This window comes from Hemitrygon akajei, chromosome 10, assembly GCF_048418815.1.
Source record: "Hemitrygon akajei chromosome 10, sHemAka1.3, whole genome shotgun sequence".
Classification (NCBI taxonomy): Eukaryota; Metazoa; Chordata; class Chondrichthyes; order Myliobatiformes; family Dasyatidae; genus Hemitrygon; species Hemitrygon akajei.
In genome coordinates, this window is record NC_133133.1 from 140,323,629 (window position 1) to 140,349,226 (window position 25,598).

Genomic DNA, 25,598 nt, shown 5'->3' on the forward strand with positions numbered 1-25,598 from the left:
ATTAATTGCTCTTTGGACCTTGACTGAGAAATTTTCTATGAGGGTGGGCACTCTGACCAAAGTGAAATAGTTATCTGTATTGATTTCTACATGCATTGATTTTTCAATACATTTCTTTCTTTCATCATTTGAGTTTATGAAGTGTTGTGTAAACAATGAGCCAGTAATTCAAATTAGATTCTGCATTCCTCAGTAAAAAAAGCTCAGATATAAATAAATGTAAAAAGCCTTTTTTTAATGCTAATGTGAAAATATATTTTGCAATTCCAACACTTTTATTTTCTCTTAGTGAATGTAGCCTTGCTCCATTATGGTGTGAACCAATATACAAAATTGTTGGAGGAGCTCAGCAGGTCAAGCAGCACCTATGCAACGAAATAAGCAGTCCATGCTTCAGACTGAGATCCAGTCTGGACAGTATGTGCCCCAGGTTACTACAGGAAATGATGAAAAAGATTGTTGCATCTTTTATGATGATCTTTGTGTTCTCACTGGCCACAGGATTAGTAACAGAAGATTGGAGGTTGGCAAACGTTATTCTTTTATTCAAGAAAATTAATGAGGATACCAGGGATTTATAGACCAGTGAGTCTTCAGTCAGTGATGGGCAAACTATTGGAGAGGATTCTTAGAGGTAGGATTTACAAGCATTTGAAGAAGCATAGTCTTATTAGGATGTCAGCATGGCTTTGTGAGGGGCAGGGGCAAGAGCCTGATTGAATTCTTTGAGGAAGTGCAAAAAAACCCAAATTGATGAAGGCAGAGCAGAGGAAGTGGTGTCAAGGTTTTCCACAGTAGGTTTATTCAGAAAGTCGAGAAGCATAGGATCCACAGAAACTTGTCATTGTGGATTCGGAATTGGCTTGCCCCAGAAGGCAGAGGATGGTAGTAGATGGAGTATTTTCTGCCTGGAGATTAGTGACCAGGGATGTTCTGTAGGGATCTGTTCTGAGACCTCTACTCAGTGATTTGTTTTATATATAGGTGACTTGGGTGAGGAAGTGGAAGAGTGAGTTAGCAAGTTTGCTGATGACATGAAGATGGTTGGTGTTTTTAGATGGTGTAGGAGGTTGTGTTGGTTTACATCAGCATATTGATAGGATGCAGAGCTGTGCTGAGAAGAGGTAAACAGAGTGTAATAAGGAGAAGTGTGAAGTGATATACCTTGGAAGGCTGAACTTGAAGGCACAATACAGGGTTAATGGCCAGATTCTTAGAGTGGAAAAAGAGACAGATCTTGGGATGCACGTCCATAGATCCCTCAAAATTGTCACCCAAGTTGATGGGATTTTTAAAAAGGCATATGGAGAGTTGACCATTATTAGTCAGGGTTTGGAACACAGTGTAAGAGCCTTGAGGTAATGTTGCAACTCTATAAAATTCTGGCTAGACCATACTTAGAGTATTGTGTCGCCTTATTGTAGAAAGGATGAGGAAGCTTTAGAGAATGTATAGAGGAGATTTACAAGGATGTTGCCTGGACTATTTATTTATTTAGAGAGACAGCGTGTAACAGGCCCTACCGGTCCAGCTACTCACACCACCCAGCAACCCTCCAATTTAACTACAGCCTAATCACAGTTTAATTTGCAATGACCAATTCCCCTACTAACCAGTACTTCTTTGGACTGTGAGAGGAACTGAAGTGGTAGTGGAGGCAGATATATTAGGGACTTTTTAGAGACTCTAAATATAGACATATGGATGAAGGAAAAATGGAGAGCTATGGGAGGGGAAGGGTTAGATTGATCGTAGAGTAGTTAAAAGCTCGGCACAACATCATTGGATGAAAATCCTGCACTACGCTGTTATGTTGTATGTTCTTGCATCTGGGCCTTTTGGGACTTTTTGGCGGGCAGCAATCAATGAACTATTAGGCATTTGGCAAAGGTCAATAAAAAGAAGCGAGGTATAAGCAATGCGGCCATATTAGGTAGTATTGTAATGGTCAGGCTTTGGCTCAAGAGGCTTGGACAAGAACAGGTGGAAGTTATAAGTAACTTTCTAGTTATTTTTTTTCCTTTTTTTTGTCTACTAGTACATATCCAGTGTAGTGAGAATGCATCAGGTATGTTTTTCACATGAGATGTGGGAATACTGGGAGACCTCCAGAGTCTCCCTCCACTGTCCTTGAAAACAATGTTTGCATGAAATGCATCAGTAGCAGCTCCTCGGAGTAAGGAACTGAGGTGGCAGCTGGATGACCCTCAGCTCATATGGGAGAATGAGGAGGTGATAGATAAGAGTTTCTGGGAGCTTGTCACCCTAATTTGCAGGAGGAGGTGATTGTCACGAGAGCATAAGGGAATAGGAAACCAGTGCAGAATACCCCTGTGAACATTCCCCTCAATAATAAGTACACCATTTTGGATACCGGTGGTGGGGGTGGGGGGTGCAGGGAACAACCTACAAGGGGGAAGCTGCAGTGACTGGGTCTCTGACTCTGTGGCTCAGAAGGGAAGGGGATGAGGGGGAGAAGAAGAGTGCAGCGGTGATAGAAGATTCCAAAGTCGGAGGAGCAGACAGGATGGGAAACAGACACCTAGGTGGTTTGTTGCCTCCCAGTTGCCAAGGTCAGGGATGTCTCAGATCGGGTCCACAGCTTTCTAAAGGGGGAGAGTGAGCAGCTGAACGTTGAGTTACATGTTGATCTCAACGACGTAGGTAGGAAAAGGGGGAGGTCCTGAAGAGATAATATAGAGAATTAGGTACAAAAAAACTGAAAAGCAGGACCTCTGGATTGCTGCCTGTGCTAAGCACCAGTGAGGATAAGAATAGGATCTTTGGGAACAAGAATGATAAGGTGGAGGATGGGGTAATTGGTATACAAGTAGATGCAGTGTGTAGTAAGAAGGTCCTGTATTTGAATTTACACAGTATAAGGAATAAGGTAGGTGATCTCGTGCACAGTTAGAGATTAGCAGATATGACATTGTGGGCATCACTGAATCATGGCTGAAAGAAGATCATAGTTGGGAGCTTAACATCCAAGGATACACTTTGTATCAAAAAGGACAGACAGGTAGGCAAAGTGGGTGGGGTGACCCTGTTAGTAAAAAAATAAAATAAAATCCTAAGAAAAAGATGACATAGGGTCAGTAGGTGTAGAATCCTTGTGGGTAGAAACTGCAAGGGTAAAAAGACCCTGATGGGAGTTATATCAGGCCTTTGAACTAAAGCCACAATGTGGGATACAAATCACAATGGGAACAGAAAAGGCAGTTTCAAAAAGGCAATGTTACAATAGTCATGAGGGATTTCAATATGCGGGTAGTTTGGGAAAATCAGGATGATGCCGGATCCCAAGGGAGAGAATCTGTAGAGTGTCTACATGATGACTTTTTAGAACAACTTATGGTTGAACCCCCTAGGGGAAAGGCTTTTATGCATTGGGTGTTTGGTAATGAACCAGATTTGATTAGAGAGCTTAAGGTAAAGGAACCCTTATGAAACAGTGACTGTAATAAAATAAACCTCACCCTGCAGTTGGAGAGGAGAGTAAAGGAAATTGTAAAGGCATAAGAGAGGAGCTGGCTAAAATTGATTGGAAAGGTATACTAGCAGGATGACAGTAGAACAGCAATGGAAGTAATATGGAAGGTGTAGGATAGAAAGAACACAAAGATGAAGAAGCATTTTAAAGGGAAGATGATGTGACTGTGGCTGGCAAGGGAAGTCAAAGAGAGCATAAAGTCAAAAGAAGAGGCATATACTAGAACAAAAATTAGTGAAAAGCTAGAGGATTAGGAAGTTTTAAAAAGAAACAGAGGGCAACTAAGAAAGCCATATGGAAGGAAATGAATAATAACATAAAAGTGGATATCAAAAGTTTTTTCAGATTTATAAGGAGTAAAGGAGAGGCGAAAGTAGATATCGGACCACTGGAAAATGACACTGGAGAGATAGTAATGGAGGACAAAGAATTGGCAGATGAACTTAGTTGGTATATTGCATCAGCCTTCACTGTGTAAGATATTAGCAACATGCCAGAAATTCAAGAAAGTCAGGAGAAGAAGTGAGTGTAGTTGCTATTACTAAGGAGAAGGTGATTGGGAAGCTGAAAGGTCTGGACCTGGATCTAATTGTCTACACCCCAGAGTTCTGAAAGAGGTAGCTGAAAAGATTGTGGAGTCGATAGTAATGATCTTTCAAGAATCTCTAATTCTAGAATTGTTCCAAAGAATTGAAAATTGAAAATTGAAAATGTCACTGCACTCTTTAAGAAGGGGGAGAGACAGGAAAAAAATTTAGAAGCCAGTTATCCTGAATTCAGTGGTTGGGAAGATGCTTGAGTCTATTATTAAGGATGAGGTTTCAGGATACTTGGAGGCACATGATAAATTAGACCAATGTCAGCATGGTTTCTTTCAGATGAGGAAATGCAAGCAGGATAGACAAAGGAGAGTCAGTATATGTTGTTTACTTAGAATTTCAGAAAGCCTTGACAAGGTACCGCACATGAGGCTGCTTAACAAGGTAAGAGCCCGTGGTATTACATGGAAGATACAAGCATGAATAAAAGGTTAGCTAACTGACAGGAGGCCAAAAAATGGGAAAAAACAGACCGTTTCTGATTGGCTGCTGGGTTTGGTTTGGGACCACCGTCAATGATTTGTATGACAGAATTGATGGCTTTGTGAACAATATGGTGATGGGTGGAGGGGCAGATACTATTTAGGAAGTAAGCAGTCTGCAGAAGGATTAGGCTGATTGGGAAACTAGGCAAAGAAGTGGCAGGTGGAATACATTGTAAGGAAGTGTATGGTCATGCACTTTGGTAGAAAGAATAAAAGCATAGACTATTTTCTAAATGGGAAGGAAATTCAAAAATCAGGTGCAAAGGGTCTTGGGAGTCCTTTTGCTTGATCCCCTAAAGGTCAACTTGCAGGATAGGCCAATGGTAAGAAGGCAAATGCAATGTTAGCATTAATTTCAAGAGGGCTAGAATATAAAAGCAAATATATGATACTGAAGCTTTGTAGGGCATTGCTAGACCATACCTGGAGCAATGTGAGCAGTTTTCAGCCCTTTATCTAAGAAGAGATATTGACTGGCATTGGAGAGGGTCCAGAGGAGGTTCATGAGGACAATTCGGGGAATGAAAGGGTTAATGTATGAGAGGTGCTTGATGGCTCTGGCCTGTACTTACTGGAGGTTAGAAGACTGAAGGAGAATCCCATTGAAACCTATCGAATCTTGGTAGAGTGGATGTGGTGAAGATGTTTCCTATACTGTAGTGGGGAGTCCAGGACCACAGCACATAGCCTTAGAGTAGAGGGATGTCCACTTCAAACAAAGATGAAGTGCAATTTCTTTAGCCAGAGGATAGTGCACCTGTGGAGTTCATTGCCATGGACAACTGTGGAGGCCAAGTCATTGGTATATTTCAAGCGGAGGTTGAAAGTTTTTGATTAGTCAGGGTGCCAAAAGTTACTAGGAGATGGCAGAAGAATGGGTTTGAGAGGGATAATAAATCACCCATGATCAAATGGCAGAGCAGACTTGATGGGCTGAATGGCCTAATTCTGCTCTTATGTCTTATGGTCTAAAATCATAGCAAGAAGTTCATTTATATGGTTATTTTTAAAACAAAGGCAAGAATTTTGAAATAGACATTGCAATTAGGTGGCAAGTTCGGTGTGTTCAATAATCCCTATCCTGCAGGAAATGCTGTTCAATCACGTCTTGAAATGAAGGATAACAGATAGTGATTAGGAGAGTGAGTGGTCTGGAGGGAATGATTGATGCACCATAAACACAATAGATTCCACCAATGCTGGAAATCTTGAATCGTGCACATAAAGTGCTGGAGGATCTCAGCATCTGTGGAGTGGAATAAACAGTAAATGACTTGGGGTGAGATCCTTTTCCTACACTGCAGAGTGACTGATGCACCATTTAGTACTGTTATCATTCTGTTAGATGTGGATTCAAAACCCAAGGCACGTTCATGAAAGCTCTCTAGGTGGACAACTGGGGGCAATGTATTCTGGGTGAACCAGTAAGTCAATGCTAAGTGGATATTTTAGTGGCTATGTCAAAAATTCATAATACTATATCAAAGCAAAGATCTGACCAAAATTCATATCTTAACATTAAGTGTAAAATTTTCATTACCTGCGTGTTATTACCTTATTTTGTGTTTTACCCTGCACTGCAAAAAAGAAATTATTGTGATTTTGGCAAAAAACAATTGTCTGTACAATTATAGAGTACATTTTTTTTACTTTGAAGTATTTGGGGATATCATTTGGTTATAAAAGGAATTAATGTTCTATCCAACTACTGGGAGAAAAGCCAGGCATGGACTTTATGTAATAGAAAATATGGGGGAGAAAATAGTTCACCTGATTGTCTTCAATTTGTGTGGTTTCACATATCCCAAATTTTAATAGTTTTTTTTAAATTTAAGATTACTCTATGGAGATAATATATCTATTTCTTCAAGTAGAACCTCAACATAATGTCTGAACCTACAAAAGTCTGTTTGAGGTTATAGTTCTTTCTAAGACTATGCCCTCCCTAAAGTTGATACTCCACTGGCAAGAAATGCTCACAGCAATACACAAGCAAACCCAGACATGTGATGCAACTTTCCATATATACTTTATATGAGAAATTATGTTCTTCTCAACTGTAATGGATTAGTCACAATTATTAGCTTCACAAGCAAAGTTCTATAAAACATAACATACCCAACAACTGAACAAAAATATAGTTAAGTGAAGTCTTTGTTTTAAATAGTTGCTGAGATAACTAAATAATTTGGTATAGGAATACGAATTTTTGCACAGTTATCTAAGTAAACTAGGTCACTCCATCTGAGCTTCTCTTTCCTAGAACATCAAGAAAAACACTGTATATATAATTTTAGAAGACTCTGCACTGTCAGGGAAACTTTGTCCACCCCATGTAAATTGTGAAAGAGTGTGAGAAAGGATTTGAGCCCTGGGATTATCTTGCTATATTGATACTAAATTTGAAAATCCTTGAGCTGTAAAGCTGTGAGCCATGTTAAATCCCAGCTTTGTGTCGATGGTGCTAATTTCTTTGTTAGCTAATCCTGTGTAAAGTAAGCAGATTGCAGGCTTTAGGCAGACTGCCATTAGGAATAAATGGGCACTTGAGACCAGTTATCTTAATCCTACTGGCAAACAAAGGACTGGTTGGAATTGTGAGCTTTGTCTGTTTTACTTGTGGCAGGTATAAGAAACAGCTTCTGAGCTCTACATACTGAATAAATTCTGGAAGTAGAAACTTGGAGGTAAAATGTAGTTGCGAAGAGACGCTCAAAGTATAGGTTCATTGAATTTAAGTTTTAGCAAAAGTATGAGACACATTTAGTTCTTCCAGAGACTAAGATGATCTGCCCTCAAATGGGCTAATAACAATTGTGTTCAAGGTAAGCTTGAGGCTTGGCACCCAGTCTGTCTTGTCACTGTGTACACTTGTAATATATCCAGTTTAGATATTGAAATAGTCACATTTTCTGACAGGGTGTCAAGACCAGTTTATACAGAAGCTGTCTGGGTGAGTAACAGTATTCCAGGAGCAAATTTAACATGGCAATTGGTCCTTATAGTGAACGTGTAACCCAATGAATGCTATTTGATACAAATAAAAAATGGTCAGTGCACATTTGCTTACCCGGACCCAGGCTACTCATGTTGTAATAATGGTGATCTGATTTAATTTATTTCTATGTATCTCTCCATCTGGCTGTTACCTTATTTACACAGCTCACTAATCAATGTTTACTTTTTAAAAGCAGATCTTTCAGTTCATATTGCCTTCCATGAAATTGAAAGTCTCTGCGACAGGAAGAAAATTATTACACTCCTCTGTCCTATTTGCATTGCCAGCTATACTCTGGTGAAATCCCACAACGCCATAGGCCATTCCAGGTATCTGAGATAGCATTTATTGTGCTAGATTCGGTCACTGTGACTGAATCAGAATCACTTTATTACTTTATTTTATTTAGAGATACAGCATGGTACCAGGTCCATCCAGCTAACGAACCCGCACCGCCCAATTACACCCATGTGACCAATAAATCTACTAACCCCTCATGTCTTTGAATGTAGGAAGACACAGGGACAGCCAAAGGAAGCCCACGCAGTCATGGGGAGAATGTACAAACTCCTTATAAACAGAAGGTGTTGAGCCTGGGTTGCTGGCATTGTAATAACATTACACTAACCCCTATGCTGCCATACTACCACATCATATACGAACATATGTATTGAAGTTTGTTATTTTATTGCAGCAGTACAGAGCAAAACATTAAAAAAACATGACAAGCCATAAAAATGAATAAATAGTGCAAAAGAGTAACAACCAGGTAGTGTTCATGGAGCTTTTGAAATCTGATGATGGAGGGTAAAAAAATTTTCCTAAAGCATTTCGCAGGGGTTTTCAGGTTCCTGTGCTGTGAAATGGACCATATCTATCCAGAATAGTGGCAGTCACAATGAGAAGAAGCTCAATATCAATAAAAGCGTGAATTTGGTTAGAGATTGGAAGCTGGGGGAGGCACATAGGATGGATGGCTAAAATTAGTGAAATTAACTGCATCAGCAAAAAACTATTGCACACCAACATTTGGAGACTGTTAGACTTAAATGTTAAAGTCTCGACAGTTTTCTGGGTCTGTCTGGAACTCAGTAGAAACGTCAACGTATTGAAGGGATACGACATTTGACTGTAGTAAATAAGTAAGTAAAATAGCCAGAGAGTTCTTAGTTGCTTCTAGTCAACTGGTTGGAAGGGGTCGGATACTGTGTCAATGTGAGAGGTTGCTTTGATAACTTTGAGGTGGGGTGGGGGCGGGGGGTGTATCATAAAACTGATTTCCATTTTGGACCTCTGACCTGTAAGATCAGCACAGTGCCACTGGCACTGTGTTAATTTGCTTTGGATGATATCTGATAGAAGCAGCAGTAAAGGAACAAGGGTTTGCTTGCAGGCACGTCAACCACAAGATTAACAGCATCAGCACCAGTCTGAGCGGGAGCCAGATGGTTATTATCAGCCTACTCCTCAGAGGGCTGCGTTTCCACGGGAGAGAGTAGATGAGGGGAACTGAAAGTATACACAGGTAGAGGATAATCTTTGGATGCCAGTTTCTCGAGCTGCTCTGGGTTTCATATTAGCTGAAGACAGACCTTTGCAGCCTAAATTCTTGGTGACAACTGGACCTGGTGCTTCTCTTTACCAGTTAGAGAGAGAAAGCCCACTGCTGAATTTCTCTGGCAATCTCCCTATTTGACCAAAGAGTCATTGACTATATGTATGTCATTGATATGGAGGTGGCATAAGATCTTTCAGCAGGTGAACACATGATTCCCAGGTAACTATTATGAGTATCTCCTGTGTTTGAGGGGGAGTTTTAGCATTCAGATAGGTGCGTGGAGGAGTGGGGCTTCAGGGGATATGGGCTAAAAGCAGGAAATTGGGATTAGTTGCATGAGCACTGTATTCATTGGGCTGAAAAATCTATATCCACGCTGTATTGCTTTATGAAACTAAACGCAACATTTAGTGCCTCATTAAATGTGGTTGATTACAGCTCCATGAAACCTTGTCAATGAGGCACAGGAGTACAATGTTCATCTGAAATGGCACAGGCATGCTGAGGAAATGTTGCAGCTGCCGGAGTAATATTGAGGGTCTCTTCTGTACACACCATCAGAATCTTCAGAATTCCACAACAACAATATCTGCACCTTCAGAAAGAAGAAAAAGGAAGGCAACTGGACACTGTCAGGGAAGATTAAGCAAGAGAAGCAATATGACTTAGTCAAAGGCATATTACTACCAGTGATGTCTCATCATTGCAATGTTCCATCTGGTTCTATCAGTTAACCATTTTGACAAGCAAAAGCTGATTTGTCACACTCTCCCAATAGAAAACAGTTCAAAAAATACAAGCATTACATTCACAACTTCCCATCAAAGATTCAAAGTACATTTATTATCAAATAATGTATAAATTATACAACCTTGAGATTTGTTTGCTTACAAGTAGCCATGAAGCAAGAAACCCAAAAGAACCCAATTAAAGAAAACAAAATAGAAAGACCAACACCCAATGCGCAAGAGAAATGGAAAAAAACACAAAATCATGCAAACAATTGAAACGAACAACAGCATTCTGAACCAAATTGAGTCCCCAGATCCAAACCCCAGAACAACCTGAAGGAGGCCCAAAGCCTCACTTATCAGTTCATCATATTAGAGGGCATGGAGTACAGCAGCCGGTGCAGACTTTATAGCCTCAGAGAGAGGAGTGAGCATCGCGGAGAACAAGTGAAATCGGCAGATCCTGACACCCTGTCTTTTCAGTCTATCTGAGCCAGCATTGAAATTGACCAAACACGGAACAGCGAAAGGCTCTGGCGCCCTGGAGAGAGGAGTGAATATCATGAAGAGCAAGCGAAATCGACGCTCACTCCTGGCGGCATTTAACTTGTCTAAACAGCGGATTGCACCTCACACTAGGACCCGGCTACTATGTAGTTTTTGGGGCCTATGACCTATGACCATGCCGCCTAGTGACTTGTCTGGGCCTAGTTTTCTCCAAACAGCCTGAAACCACTCTCAAGGTCTTCAAATCTGCTCAGCGCCCAGAGTGATCCAATCTCGCACCTAGGTCAGTTGTACGGATATCAAATGTCTTCTGCCCCAACTTCTCCTCTCCGAATGGCTCACTCCATCTACATCGATTCTGCAACACACCACCTCAGCCCTTCCCCCAAATTCGCCTCGCCATCGCTCGCCCCCATCACTGTCTCGGTAGCACCATCCTAACCAGAAGTAAACCAACTTCCATCACTCAGCAACTTTGATCTCTCCATTCACCCCTAAGTTCCAGCGTCATAATTTTGCTCTATTCTGATTGTTATGTCTGGATTTGTTTGGTGGTGATAGTGGGAGTGGCTGGGAGATGGAGTGTAAAGGTGAAGGGAAGAGTAATGGGAGTGTAATGCCCTGGTTAAAATTTCTGCTGCTAAGCTGTGAGATAGTATATATTAGCAGTTTTCTGTAAAAGCAGTGTGCCACGCTGGAAAGTGTGTTTTGGCTTCGGCTAAGATAAGGACCCACGTTGTCCAGCTTAGGAATGTAAGTCAGCCAATCAGGACTGTGGGATGTGAAAGAAGGTTCTGGAGAGCTGTGGCAAAGTATTTCCTGGACAGTAGTCTGGTTTGGGGTTTTTTGGTGGGAGCCGTGGAGCAGGACAAAAGGGTAGATGCTGCAGAATGCTGTTGGAAGGAGAGTCCTGTTGCAAGAAGTGGTTTGAGCAGATGATGATTCCAAGGAGGAAGGACAATACTCCTGAGAGAGAGAACCAGTTTGCTTGAGATGGTCTTCGAGGGGAGTTGGAAAATGTGGCGGGTGTTTTCACGCAGTGGGTCCAGCGCCTGAGTAAGAGAAACACCCCTGAAAACCCATGAGATCCAATGGTTATGTGCACATTGGACTAGTTCAACTGTAGTGGACCCTTTTCTTTTTTCCTATCAACTGTTTGAAAAAGAATATACTTTCTTTATAACTTTTATGTGGTGTACGATCTGTTATTTCTGCCAACTGACAGTGTGTATGGGGAGTATTTACACAGTATTTGCTCAAATCGAGGTTCTGTTAATCAGAATATCACAATGTTCCTGTTTGGTTGAACTCCAAATCATACCAACCCTAGATGTATATTATTTCTGAAAGGTGGCCAGCTCACCACAGAGTCACATGGCTGTTTAATAGTTAGCTATTGAGCCAAGTTTGCATACGAGCCCGGTGAGAGGGTTACAGGAGTAAAAAAAGTTGTGTGGCTTAAGTATTGGGAGAAAGTACTATAGGAAAATAAATCATGCTCTCTTTCAAAAGGGCAAAGCAGGTTTTTAACTTTGTTAAGCTTTCATAAAGCTGAAGTGAGAAGGAACTGAGGCTCAACAAAAATACAAGGAGACAGTAAGAAGAATGGGATGCCTGCAAGTATTAGAGAGCCAAGGGCCTGATTTTGCATGAATGGTTATGTGAAGGACAGTCTTGGTTGCTTTTGTATAGACTCATAAGTCAACAATGCAGCATGCCTGCAAGATGATGGCGGGCTTTTGAGGCCACATTTGGTGATTATTATCACGTACTTTGCCCGGAATACGGTGAGGCTAACTGAATCTCATCCCATAGCAAATGGAATAGTGTGACATCTGATGGCCTGAAATGATAGTGACTGCTTGGATGGATGCAATGATATCTGTATGGCACTTTGGTTGATATGTGCAGTTAGGATGTGGTTGATGGTTATAAACATATACCACTGTAGACTCACAAGAGTTATACAGCATGGAAACAGTTCTTCAGCCCAGTTGTCCATACCAACCAAGGTATCCCATTTGCTTGTGTTTGGACCAAATCCCTCTACAACTTTCCTACCCGTGTACCTGTCCAAATATCATTAAATTATTGGTGTTATACCTGCCTCTACTACCTCTTCTGGCAACTTGTTCCATAGATCTACCGCACTGTGTGTGGACAAAGGTGCCACTCCAAACCCTTTATTCCTTTCACACCCCACCTTAAACCTATTCCCTCTAGTTGTATTTTATTTCATTTATTGAAAGATGCAGCCATCTGTGAGCCTTTCCTCCCCAATGAGCCTGAACTGCCCAATGTGTCCAATTGACTTATCAACCTACACGTCTTTGGCAAGTGGGAGGAAACCGGAGTTACAGGGAGGAAGTACGAACTCTCAACAGACAGCGGTGCAATTGACCCTCAGTCTCTGCTGTGGCTATAGTGTTACACTAACCCCTTGGCACTGAAGTTTTCATCTCCCTTAACTTGGGGAAATGACTGACTATCTCAAAGTTTAAAGAAAATTTATTATCAGAGCACAATGTTACTATAGAATATCTTGAGACTCATTTCCTTGATGGCATTTACAGGAAAAATAAAAAAAAATAGAATATATGAAAAACATACATAAACTGATAATAAATGTGCAAAAGAAATCTAACTGTGCAAATAAAAAAATACTGAGAATATTAATTGTAAGGAATCCTTGAAAGTGAGTCTGTAGGTTGTTGAATCGGTATAGAGTTGTGGTGAGTGAAGTTATCCACAGCAGTTCAGGAGCCACATGGTTGTAGAGCAACAACTGTTCCTGAACCTAGCGGTGTGGGTCCTGAGGCTGCTGTACCTCCCGTCTGATGGTAGTAGCAAGAAAAGAGCATTGCCTGGACGGTGGGGGTCTTTAACGATGCTTTCTTGTGGCAGACTCCTTATAAATGTGCTTAGTGACAGGAAGGGCTTTGCCTGCGATGGAGTAGGCTGCATCCACCACCTCCTTTCTCCTCTGAGCATTGGCGTTTCCATACCAGGCCTTGCTGCTGCCGGTTACCATATTCTGCATTGTGCATCTATGGAAGTCTGTAAAAATTTTAGATGACATGCCAAATCTGCCCAAACTTCTAAGAAAATAGAGGCATTCTTTGCTGTCTAACCTTATCTAACCTTAATAGTTTAAATCTCACCTCCTTTAGAAAACAAGCCTCTCAGATCTGCTCTGCCTTTCAATAAGGTTAAAGCTAAACTAATCGGTGGCCTCAACCAACTTCCCCACAATGTTCCCATCATCCTGTCCTTGAGCTTAACATATGTAACCTTCTGTGGGATGGACAATTCCAAAGACTCGCATTCCCTTTGAGAGAAGTTCCTCCTTAACTCGAGCTTCTGGCTAACTTCTTATCCTGAGGCAAAGTTTCCTAGTTTTAGGCATGTCCACCAGAGAGAACATTGTTTCAACATCTATCCAGCAAAGCCCACTCAGAGTCTTCTACATTTTATTGATGCTATTAATATTAAGTTATACAGCTGATGCCTCAACAGCTCACTAATAGAGGTGATGACACTTAGGCCATCTGGTTAGGAAAAATGTTGCTTCATTTGTATATACATTACATGGTTATATATGTTAATTAATGTATGTAGTTAAGTCAATAGATTTGACTTGATCTGTCTCCCTCCTATATGCCGATTCATCACCACTTTAGATTCAGCCAAAAACAGTGGTGTTGTCAACAAACTTAAATATGACATTGAAGCCGCACTTAGAGCCATAGAGGCGTAGAACACTACAGCACAGCACAGACCCTTCAGCCCATCTAGTCTGTGCCAAACTATTAATCTGCACCCAACTATAGCCCTTTAAACTTTTCCATCCATCACATTCCCCTTTAAACATTCACCTTTCACTCCCTAATCCATGACCTCTAGTTCTAGTCTTACCCAACCTCAGTGGAAAAAGCCTATTTGCATTACTCCTATTCACACCCCTCTTAATTTTATATACCTCTATCAAATCTCATACACTCCAGGGAATAAAGTTCAAACCTATTCAACATTTCTTTATAACTCAGGTCCTCAAGACCCAGCAGCACTCTTGTAAATTCTTTCTGCACTTTTTCAATCTTATTGATATCTTACCTGTAGGTAGGTGACTAGACCTGCACACAATACTCCATATCAGGCCTCAACATTGTCTTATACAACTTCAACATAATCTCCCATCTTCTGTATTCAATACTTTGATTTATGAAGGTGAATGTACCAAAAGCTTTCTTTAAGACGCTCTCTGCCTGTGATGTCACTTTATTCCCAGATCCCTCTGTTCTACTGAACTTGTCAACGCCCTGCTGTTCACCCTGTAAGTCCTACCCCGGTTTGTCCTTCCGAAGTGCAAAACCTCACACTTGTCTGCATTAAATTCCACCTGCCATTTCTCAGCCCATTTTTTCCAGCTGGCACAGATCAAGCTGCAAAAAATCTATTTAAGAGCACCCCCATCTCTTTTAGCTCCATGCATAGATGATTGCTCTGCTCTTCCAGAGGACCAATTTTGCATTGAATATATCTGAAGCATCCTGACTGTCTGCGTCACAGGCTGGTGTGGGAACTGTACTACCCTCTATTGCAGGACACTGATGTGGTGCAGACAGCCCAGTGCATCTGTGGGTGTGAACTTTCCTCTATTCAGGACATTCACAGCAGCAGGTTTCAATAGGTACATTTAATGTCAGAGCAATGTGTACGATATACATCCTGAAATTCTTTTTCTTCACGTTCAAAAAAACAGAGGAGTGCCCCAAAGAATGAATGACAGTTAAACATTAGAACCCCAAAGCCCCCCAAGCTCCCCCCTCCCACACATAAGCAGCAGCAAAGCAACAACACCCCCACTAGCAAAAACAATCTGCACCCGCTACCGAGCACTCAAGCAAGCAGCAAAGCATCAAAATAGACACAGACGTGAAGGACCCCAAAGACTACTTGTTCACCCAGTAATTCAACATACCGAGGCTGGTCTCTCCCTAATCAGGGAAAAAGAGATGTTCCATTTCGCAGCGAGAGGGGAGACATAACAAAAAGAACTCACCGATTTATGCTGTTAAAAGTCTGTTGCCTAGCTTTTTCCCAGCTCTGTGCCCAAAGAACTCGGGTCTCTGGGCACACAGCCAGCAGCCAGCTCGCTGCTTTCAATCTTCCATGTACTCCCATGACACACTGGGCCATGGCACTGACTTTGAATCTGCCCGCCTCCAGAGCCATGAAGATCCGGCACCCTGAAGGTGCGCTGGTCTTCCAGGCCGTGTCCTTGGCATATCGAAAAGTGGCCGGTCACGAGGCCCTGACAGCAGGTCCCATTTCCGCAAGGAACTGAAGTCAGCGTGTAACTCCGGGTCAGGGTCTTCAAAAGAACTCTGAAAAGGAAAAAAAAAAGAGATATTAAAGAGAGAAATAGAACCGTGCCCGAAAATGTAGGCAAAGGATTCGCCATTAGGTGCCAGCATCCTAAACTCCGCCCTCAAGTGTGTACAAAGGACCCGGAAGACATCAGGGACTTCAGCCACCCAACAACAGACTGGGTCCAACATATAATTTGCCGTACCTTCTGCCTCCTCCAACAGGATCCCACCACCAAGCACATCTTTCCCTTCCCCCCTTTCTGCTTTCTGCAGGGATTGCTCCCTACGCGACTCCCTTGTCCACTCGACGCCCCCCCCCCCCATCCCTTCCCACCAATCTCCCTCCTGGCACTTATCCTTGTAAGCAGAACAAGTGCTACACCTGCCCTTACACTTCCTCCCTCACCACCATTCAGGGCCCCAGACAGTCCTTCCGGGTGAGGCGCACTTCACCTGTGGGTCGGCTGGTGTGGTATACTGCGTCCAGTGCTCCCGGTGTGGCCTTTTATATATTGGTGAGACCCAACGCAGACTGGGAGACCGTTTCACTGAACACCTACACTCTGTCCGCCAGAGAAAGCAGGATTTCCCAGTGGCCACACATTTTAATTCCACGTCCCATTCCCATTCTGATATGTCTATCCATGGCCTCCTCTACTGTCAAGATGAAGCCACACTCAGGTTGGAGGAACAACACCTTATATTCCGTCTGGGTAGCCTCCAACCTGATGGCATGAACATCGGTTTCTCTAACTTCCATTAATGCCCCTCCTCCCCTTCTTACCCCATCCCTTATTTATCTATTTATTTATTTATTTATTTGTCTATTTATTTATTATTTCCCCCCCCCAATTTTTTTCCCTCTCTCTTTTATTTTCCTCTCTTTTTTCTCTCTCAGTCCCTCTCACAATCACTCCTTGCCTACTTTCCATCTCCCTCTGATGCTCCGCTCCCCCTTTCTCCCTTCTAGGCCTCCCGTCCCATGATCCTCTCCCTTCTCCGGCTGTGTATCCCTTTTGCCAATCAACTTTCCAGCTCTTAGCTTCATCCCTCCCCCTCCTGTCTTCTCCTATCATTTCGGATCTCCCCCTCCCCCTCCTACATTCAAATCTTTTACTACCTCTTCTTTCAGTTAGTCCTGACGAAGGGTTTCGGCCCAAAACGTCAACTGTACTTCTTCCTATAGATGCTGCCTGGCCTGCTGCATTCCACCAGCATTTTGTCTGTGTTGCACAAACAGTTTCAACTGTTTCCGTCTGGCAAGCGGTACCGCAGCATGTCGGCCAGGACCAACAGACCATCAGACAGGACAGCTTCTTTCACCAGGCCATCAGATTTTTCAATACACATTGATCTGATTTCATATTTGACTGTACATACATGTACACACAACAATTATGTATACAATTTTAATGTTTGGCAATATCCCACATTTCTCCTTTCTTACTGCTTGTACGTAGCGACGGAGATGCAACATAAAGATTTTTACTCTCTCATGTTGTGAGATGGATGTAAGAAATAAAATTCTAATTCTAATTCTAGGTGCCCTTGAGATTCTCCTTTAGTGTCTGCTGGAGCAAACTCACACCTTCTTTTAGCCCGATTGATCTCCTTATTAAGTGTTTTCTTGCATTTCTTATACTCCTCAGGTACTGTACCTCATTTGCTCCTTCTTGCCTATACCTCCCAGCACTTCCTTTATTTTCTTAACCAGGGCCACAATGTCTCTCGTAAACCAAAGTTCCCTAAATGTGTTATCCTTGCCTTTTATTCTGACAGGGACATACAAGCTCTGTACTCTCAAAATTTCACATTGATGACCGCCCACATACCAAGTACACCTTTGCCAGAAAGCAGCCGGTCCCAATCGACCAATCCAGATCCTTTCTGATACTATCATAATTGGCCTTTCTCCATTTTGCATCTCAACCCGATGACCAGACCTCTCCTCTACAAGTATCTTCAAACTAATGGTATTATGATCACTAGATGTAAAGCATTCCCCTACACAAACTTCTGTCACCTGCCCTGTCTCACTTCCCTAGTTGGAGATCTAGCATCACACACTCCAGCTTGGAGCTCTACGTACTGATTAAGGAAAACTTCCTGAACACACCTGACAAACTCTATCCCATCCAGCCCTTTTACAATATGGGAGTCCCAATCAGTATGTGGTATGTTAAAATTACCTGCTATCTTAACCTAATGTTTCTTGCAACAGTCTACAATTTTTACATAAATTTGCTCCTCTAAATCCCATGCACTGTTAATACAATACAATCCCATTAATGCAGTCGGCCCTTTCTTATTCCTCAATTCAACCCGTATAGCTTCAGTAGATAAACTGTCCAGTCTGTTCTGACTGAGCACTGCCGTGACATTTTCCTTCACTAGTAATGCCACTGCTCCCCCTTTAATCCCCCTGCTCCATCGCGTCTAGCACAATGGAACTCTGGAACACTGAGCTTACACTCCTGCCCCTCCTGAAACCAAGTTTCACTAATGGCTACAATGTCATAACTCTGTGTGCTGACTTAGGCCCTATCTGCCTTTTCTACAATACTCCTTGCATTGAAATATACACAACTCCTCCGAACATTAGTCCCACCATGCTCAACCTTTTGATTCACAGCTTTCTGTGTAGGCTTAACAACATTTTCCCCACAACCACTCCACTATCTGTTCTGCCAGTCTAGTTCCCATTCCCCTGAAAATCTAGTTTAAACTCCCCTGTGCAGCACTGGCACTTACTGCAAGGTTACTAGTTCCCCTTCTGTTCAAGTGCTAACTGTCCCTTCTATTCAGGTCCCACCTTCCCTGATTCAAAAGTCTGAAGCCCTCCCTCGCCCTCTTCACCATTGCCTTAGCCACATGTTAAACTGTATGATCTACCTATTTCTGGCTTCACTAGCATGCGGCACATGTAGCAATCATAAGATCATACCCCTGGAGTTCCTGTCCTTTAACTTAGCATCTAATTTTCTGAACTCCATTTACAGGACCTTGTCATCCATCCTACTCATGTTATTGTAAACAACGTGGAACATAGCCTCTGGCTGCTCACACTCCCACTTAAGAATGCTGTGGACTCGGTCTGAGATGTCCCTGACCCTGGCACCTGGGAGGCACAAACCATCCAGGAATCTGGTTCTCATCCACAGAACCTCCTTTCTCTTCCCCTAACCAATGAATCCCCTATTACCACAGCTCACCTCTTCCCTCCCTTTTCCTTCTGAGCCACAGAGCCCGACTCAATGCCACAGACCTGACTGCTGTGGCTTTCCTCTGCTCAGTCAATAACCCCGCCCCCCCAAAGCATTATACCTGTTGTAGAGGAGAATGGCAACAAAGGTACTATGCACTGGCTATTTATCCCCTTTCCCCCTCCTGACAGTCATCCATTTATTTGTGATTGGGTGTTACAGCCTCCTTGTACGTTCTGTCAATCAACCCCTCAGCCTCCCAAATTAGCCACACAATCATAAGTGTAAAGTGAAATAAGCAGGAGATGATGCTGCTTTCCTGCGACAATGCTCTGTGTAGATCTGCTCAGTGGTGGGGAAGGCTTTAGCCATGATGGACTGCACTGTATCCAGTACACTTCGTAGGATTTTCCGTTCGAGGGCAATGGTGTTTCCATACCAGGCCGTGATGCAGCCAGAAAATACACTCTCCAGTACACATCTATAGAAGTTTGTCAAAGTTTTAGATGTCATGCCAAATCTTCACAAACTCCTAAGGAGTAGAGGCGCTGCCAAGCTTTCTTTGTAATTGCACTTACATGCTAGGACAGGTCCTCTGGAATAATAACACCAAGGAATTCAAAGTTGCTGACCCTCTCCACCAATGAGCACTGGCTCTTGGACTTCCGGTTTCCTTCTCCTGAAGTCAATAATCAACTTCTTGGTCTTGCTGATGTTTATTGTTGTGGCACCACTCTGCCACATTTTCAATATTTCCTATACGCCGATTCATCGCCACCTTAGGTTCGTCCCTCAACAGTGGTGTTGTCAGCAAACTTGAATATGGCATTGGAGCTGTGCTTAGCCTCACGATAATTAGTATAACGCGAGTGTTACAGATGCATAACAACTGGTGTCGACCAATTAGGAAATCAGGGATCCAGTTGCACCAGGGAATATTGAGGCCCAGTCTTGGTGCTTTGTGATGAGTTTTGAGGGGAAGATGGTGTTGAATGCTGATCTGTAGTCAATGAAGAACATTTAGAGATATGCAACTTCCTTGTCCAGGTTTTCCAGAGCGGAGTGAAGAGCAGTGAAGCGGCATCCACCATTGACTTGTTGTTACAGCGGGCAAATTGGAGTGAATCCAGATTACTCCTAGGGCAGGAGTTATATGCTTCATCACCAGCCTCTCAAAACACTTCATCATAGAAGATGTAAGTGCTACTGGATGATGGTCATTGAGGCAGGTTACCATCTTTGAAGCAGATGGGTACCTGAGATTGCCTGAACAAGAGGTTGAAGATATCTGTAAACACTCCAGCCATTTGATTAGTACAGGTCTTTAGTCCTCAGCCAGGTATGTCACTGGGCCAGATGCTTTCCATAGATTCTCCCGAAGGATGCTATTAAGTCAGCCTCAGTGACTGAGATCACAATGTCATCAGGGGCTGTACTCTACCTATGCCCCTCATGACTTTGTAAAGCTCTGTGAGGTCACCCCTCAGCCCCCTTTTCTCCTGCAGAAGCAGTGCCAGCCTTCGCAGTCTCTCCTGTTACCTCAATCGCTCCAGTCTAAGCAACATTCCTGTGACTCTTTTCTGCAACTTCTCTAACTCAATCACATCTGTTCAAGAGCATGGTCATTAGAAATGCACGCAGTATTCCATTTGTCTCTTCACTAATAATTTGTACAAATGTAAGAAATTGTCTCATCTCCTATACCCAATGCCCCAACAATATCAAATGACTTGTTCATCACTCTGTCAACCTGTGTCAGGGAACTATGTATTTGTATGCCAATGTCTCACTGTTCAGTAACACTTCCCAAGGCCCTGTCATTCACCTGGCCTGCTTTAACTTCCTAAAATGCATTATTTTGCACTTGTCTGAATTAAATTCCATTCCCTTACCCACTTTCCCTGTTATCTTGATCCTTTTTTAACCTTAGATAACCTTATGCATTGTCCACTAAACTATCTACAATGGTGTCACTTGCAAATTTACAAATCATTCTCTTCCAAATCATTAATATGTGATGCTCAGTGGGGGGGTGTGGTCAACAGCCCGCCCTTGCATTTCTAATGACCAGTACAGTTTATTGTTCGTATGTTAAAATGCTTTTGTGGGATTATGGTGGGAAGTTCCAGTTCATTTATTGCTACATTTTAGCTTGGGTTATACAGTTATTTGCTTGTGTATTTGTGGGTCACCCTAACAGTAGCCGGGGTGTGTGATGGTCACCTCTCCCGTCGGTGTGAGACTGGTTGGGTTCACTCTCCGGGTCAAGGTGCCCGGTCTGTTTTGTGTTTATCACAATAAAGCGGTTAGCAAGCTTCCTCGTCTGTCATTATGGACCAAATGTTCACCACAATTTGTATGATGAAAGTTAACAGATCCAGCACCAATTCCAACAGTCAACAGACCTCTAATCTGAAAAGCAACCCTCCGCTGCCACCCTCTGCCTCCAACCGTCGGGCAAATTTTGTATCCACTTTAATACTTAACCCTGGATTATGTGTATTCTAAACTTCTGGGCCAGCCTGTCATGTAGGAGCTTATCAATTATCTTGTTAAAGTGAACATAGGCAGTGTCCATTGCCCTTGCCCTCGTCAGCCCTCTTTGTCATTGCTTCAAAAATTTTTATCGAATTTGTGAAACATGATTTCCCACAAACAATGTCATGCTGACTATCCCTGATTGGTTCTTCCTTCCCAGATGCAAATAATTCCTAACCCTCAGCAAGCTGTAGTTTGTTGGATTGTCCTTACAGCCCTTCTTAAATAAAGGCACAATGTTAGCCATCCTGTAGTCTTCTACTGTTACACTTTACAGTACACAGATGCTGCCTGATCTGCTGTGTTCTTTCAGCATTTTGTGCGTGTTGCTCAAGATTTCCAACATCTACAGAACTCTTGTGTTGATGAATTAATATTTTAAATGAAGATTTTTTAAAAGCAGACATAGACTTATTTCTGTAGTTACTCATGCAAATTCTAAATGACAACAGGGGAAAACATGTAAGAGAAGACACCAGAAATATCTTTATGAGTTTTCATAACATGAAACGTCTTGAAACAATTTTAATGTAATGCTCTCTCTCTCTCTCTCTCTCTCTCTCTCTCTCTACGCTTCCTTCTACAGCAAAACCACAGGAACCCAGAACACCTATTGTATGCAAGCAGTTTCATACCTAATGTTCATCCTGATTAAATGATAGCCGGAAAATAGTAAGAGGCTGTCATTTCTGATGAAATTGTTGTGAATCTTGAGGTGAATTTTCAGCTTAAAATTTCAGTAGAAATACACAATTTCCATAGGTGATTCAGAAATCCAATCAAACCACTTCCAGTGTAGTTTTGCAACTTAATGTACACACTTGTCAGTCAGTTCATTTGACAATATATTTTTAATTCGCACCCTGCATGTGGGCATTGCTGGCAATGCTAACGGATACTGCTCACCTGTAATTGTACTGCAGAAGGTGGTCATGATGCAAATTCCTGAATGGTTGCATCTCTGAGTGGAGATGGTACTTTGGAGTTTCTGGTAGGTCTGGAGTATCAGCAGTTTGAACCTTTTACATGCATCAAATCTGGACATTTTGTGACTTCTGTAAAGCCAGTGTTGTGCTTCTACAATCCAAGGCGTCAAAGCTAAGTTGAAGAAGAGTCAACACATGGCTGCAAAATGATTTGTAAGTGGGACACATCACTTGCATGATGCAGCAGTAGTGGGAACAGTGGCGGTAGGGTGGTAGATGGGGTGTTAATCAAGCGGGCATTTTCCCTTTACTAGGTGATGTTGAGCTTCTCGAGTGCTGTTGGAGCCATGCTCATCCAGAGCATACAGAAGGTAGTTCATCACACTCTTTCCTGGTGGGAAAGGCTTGATATGAATTCCTCATACAGGATACTCATCCTCCAGTGTGCTTTAGTAATTTTTATAAAGCTGGGACATTTGAGTTTTTGCCAAATAGCAGTCAACCCATATCCAGTTCCGTGACGTTGATTGTAAAGGTAATCTCAGTGTTCCCAGGTCATGCAAGGTTGAATATTTTCCATCTTTTGTTGCCTAACATGGATTGCTTCATTATGTGAGATACAGTCCGGATGTCCTGCAGTTCTGATTAAACAATCCCACTCCTGACTGAGTGATTGAGAGAAAATATTAGGCAACTGAAAATGGTTTGTTATAGGACACTACCTAATACCCTCCTTTTTCATTGCCCTAGTACTGAAGTGATCCCCCCCCCAAACACAAATACTTCTGTTGCATCAGTTCTCAGTATTCCTTGTGCTTTCCGTTGACTCAATTTTAAAAGTTTGCCTAGATGTGAAACTTGTCCAAGAAGGTATGAAACTCGGGTACCATGCCAAGGATCCAATTTCTTTGTCCATGTTTATACTGAGATCATAATGAGGCTTGTAAGAAAATAGTCTTTGCAAACTCCAAACTGAGCACCAAATAGCAGTGATTCACATTCTACATGGGGAGAATTGCAATAACTTCTGTTACGGTGAAAATCTCAAGAAAAGGCTGAGATGAGACATCCACTACCCTTGACTTGGCGCAAGGGCAGAGCTCAATCATACTGATCTGGAGAACTTGATACATTTTGTATCTGCCTCGCCATCTTTAAATGAGCCACGGGTGGCTTGTGCAGCGTAACCCCATTCAACCTGGATTGGAAAAAAATTGTTTCCATATTTTATTGAATATTAACGCTTTATTCTTTAATTTCCCTAACAAACAAGTTTAAAGCAGTATCACTGATCATCATACATACTAAAAACAGTTAAAGGGGCCTTTATCAGCAGGCTGTCAAAGGTTAGTGAAGAGGTTCAAGCCAGGTCATCAAGATTCACCTGAAACGTCATATCAGGCTACTTTGCAGGATAGCTGTGGCAGCTTGATATGACCCGCGGGACCACTAAAAGGGCCATGTGGTTATGGGACTAGTGTGGAGTCTGAGCACAAGCACTGTCCAGCCCGTTGTAAGAACCAGTCAATTGCCAATTACAGCTTACAGTGTCTTACCCATTGCGGGTTGACTTGAGCCAAGACAATGGAAGCTACCAGAATGAGAGATGGAGCAATAATTAATGCTCTGTATTTTTCAAGCATTTCAGTAATAGGTTTGAAATACAACATGTACTGCAATGGTAGTGGAAGTGTGAAGGGCTGACTAAAATTATTTTGTCTCTGTTTTTCTATTTTTGTAAGATTTTGCAATGTATGTAATGATAGTGTGATATTTCCATCCCAGTTTTTCTTGGCTCATAATTTGCTCCTCTGCCATCCTTTCCTTAAGATGTTAGTTCCCATTATTTTGTGTGTTCTATGCAAAACACTATCGCTATTTACAAATTAACACCATCTTTGAAAAAATCATGTTTTGCACAAAGTAGCCATCAAAGTAAAAAAAAATGAATGACAATCTCATTGAAAATTGTATGACCTTCCTGCTATTGTTTTGACAGAGTAAGAACACTATGCAAATTAGCTTTGCCTCCTAATGACCAGGGCACTCAGTCAATACCTGATTCAGATTAATCAGGTTTTTCCAGATTGATTGCTAGGCCTGGTACCATTGTAGCTCATGTCATTGAGTAATCCCTTGAATCTTCTGAAAACTCCATCTGACCATCTCCTTGACATGAACAAGTACCTGGAGAAAAAATGTTTATTATTTACCTCATCGAAAAGGGTTGTTGTCTATATGGAGTAAATCATGTTTCTCAATTTGCAGATACCTTTATGCATTTGGGCAGAAGGTTTGGAAGAGGTGGAAGAAGAGATATTTTGTCCTCGTTCAGGTTAGCTTTCTTATTCAGTTCTTGGGATGTGGGCATTGGTGGCAAAGCTGATATTTACTGCTTATCGCTAACAACCCTGGAAGAGATTATGGTAAGCTGCTGTTCAGCTAAATGCTTCTTTTCTCCCAAAGTTGTCTTATGATTTTGCAGTTATCTTGGAATTTTTGGAAAAGATGAACACATTAAGTGTTTTTTTTTCTATTCTATTTGATTCATGAGCAACAAAGTAATTTCAACACAGCCATGAGCATGTCAGATTCTTCCCGTCCTGTTGACTGTTCCAGTGCTTTTTGTTTCAATTCACTGATGACCCCACACCAAGGGGAAGAATGAGTTGAAGGAGAAATACTCTGTACTGCATCTTATAAGAATGTAAACATGTAGAATCAGGAGTATTAGTCAGACTTCATATTTCATCCATCATTGAATCATGAGAGATCTTTTACTTCAGTGTCAGTTTCCTATACTTCTCCCATTGATTCTATATAATACACACAAAATGCTGGAGGAACTCAGCGGACTAGGCAGCATTTATGGAAAAGAATAAATAGTCGGTGTTTTGGGTTCAGACCCTTCATCAGGCCAGTCCTGATGAAGGGTCTTGCCCAAAATGCCGACTGTTTACTCTTTGCCATGGATGCTGCCTGGCCTGCTGAGTTCCTCCAGCATTTTGTGTGTATTACTCTGATGTCCAGCATCTGCAGGGTTTCTCTTGTTTGCCTATCGATTCTATTATGGCTATTATTCTATTATGAATTTATTGAGTATGCCAGCAAGAAAATGAATCCCAGGGTTTATATGATGACATTTATGTACTTTGATAACAAACTTACTTTGACCTTTGGAATCTATC

At 42.1% G+C, this 25,598-nt stretch overlaps 1 protein-coding gene across 13 annotated transcripts in view; it reads left to right on the top strand.

Moving 5' to 3' along the window:
• Positions 1–25,598, top strand: part of cadps2 (Ca++-dependent secretion activator 2) — a 669,949-nt gene that overhangs the window by 413,545 nt on the left and 230,806 nt on the right. For all 13 annotated transcript variants that reach the window (XM_073059126.1, XM_073059121.1, XM_073059123.1 and 10 more), the window contains exon 9: positions 24,679–24,745. In XM_073059126.1, coding sequence (XP_072915227.1) covers positions 24,679–24,745 — 67 coding nt within the window. The remainder of the gene's footprint in view (positions 1–24,678; positions 24,746–25,598) is intronic.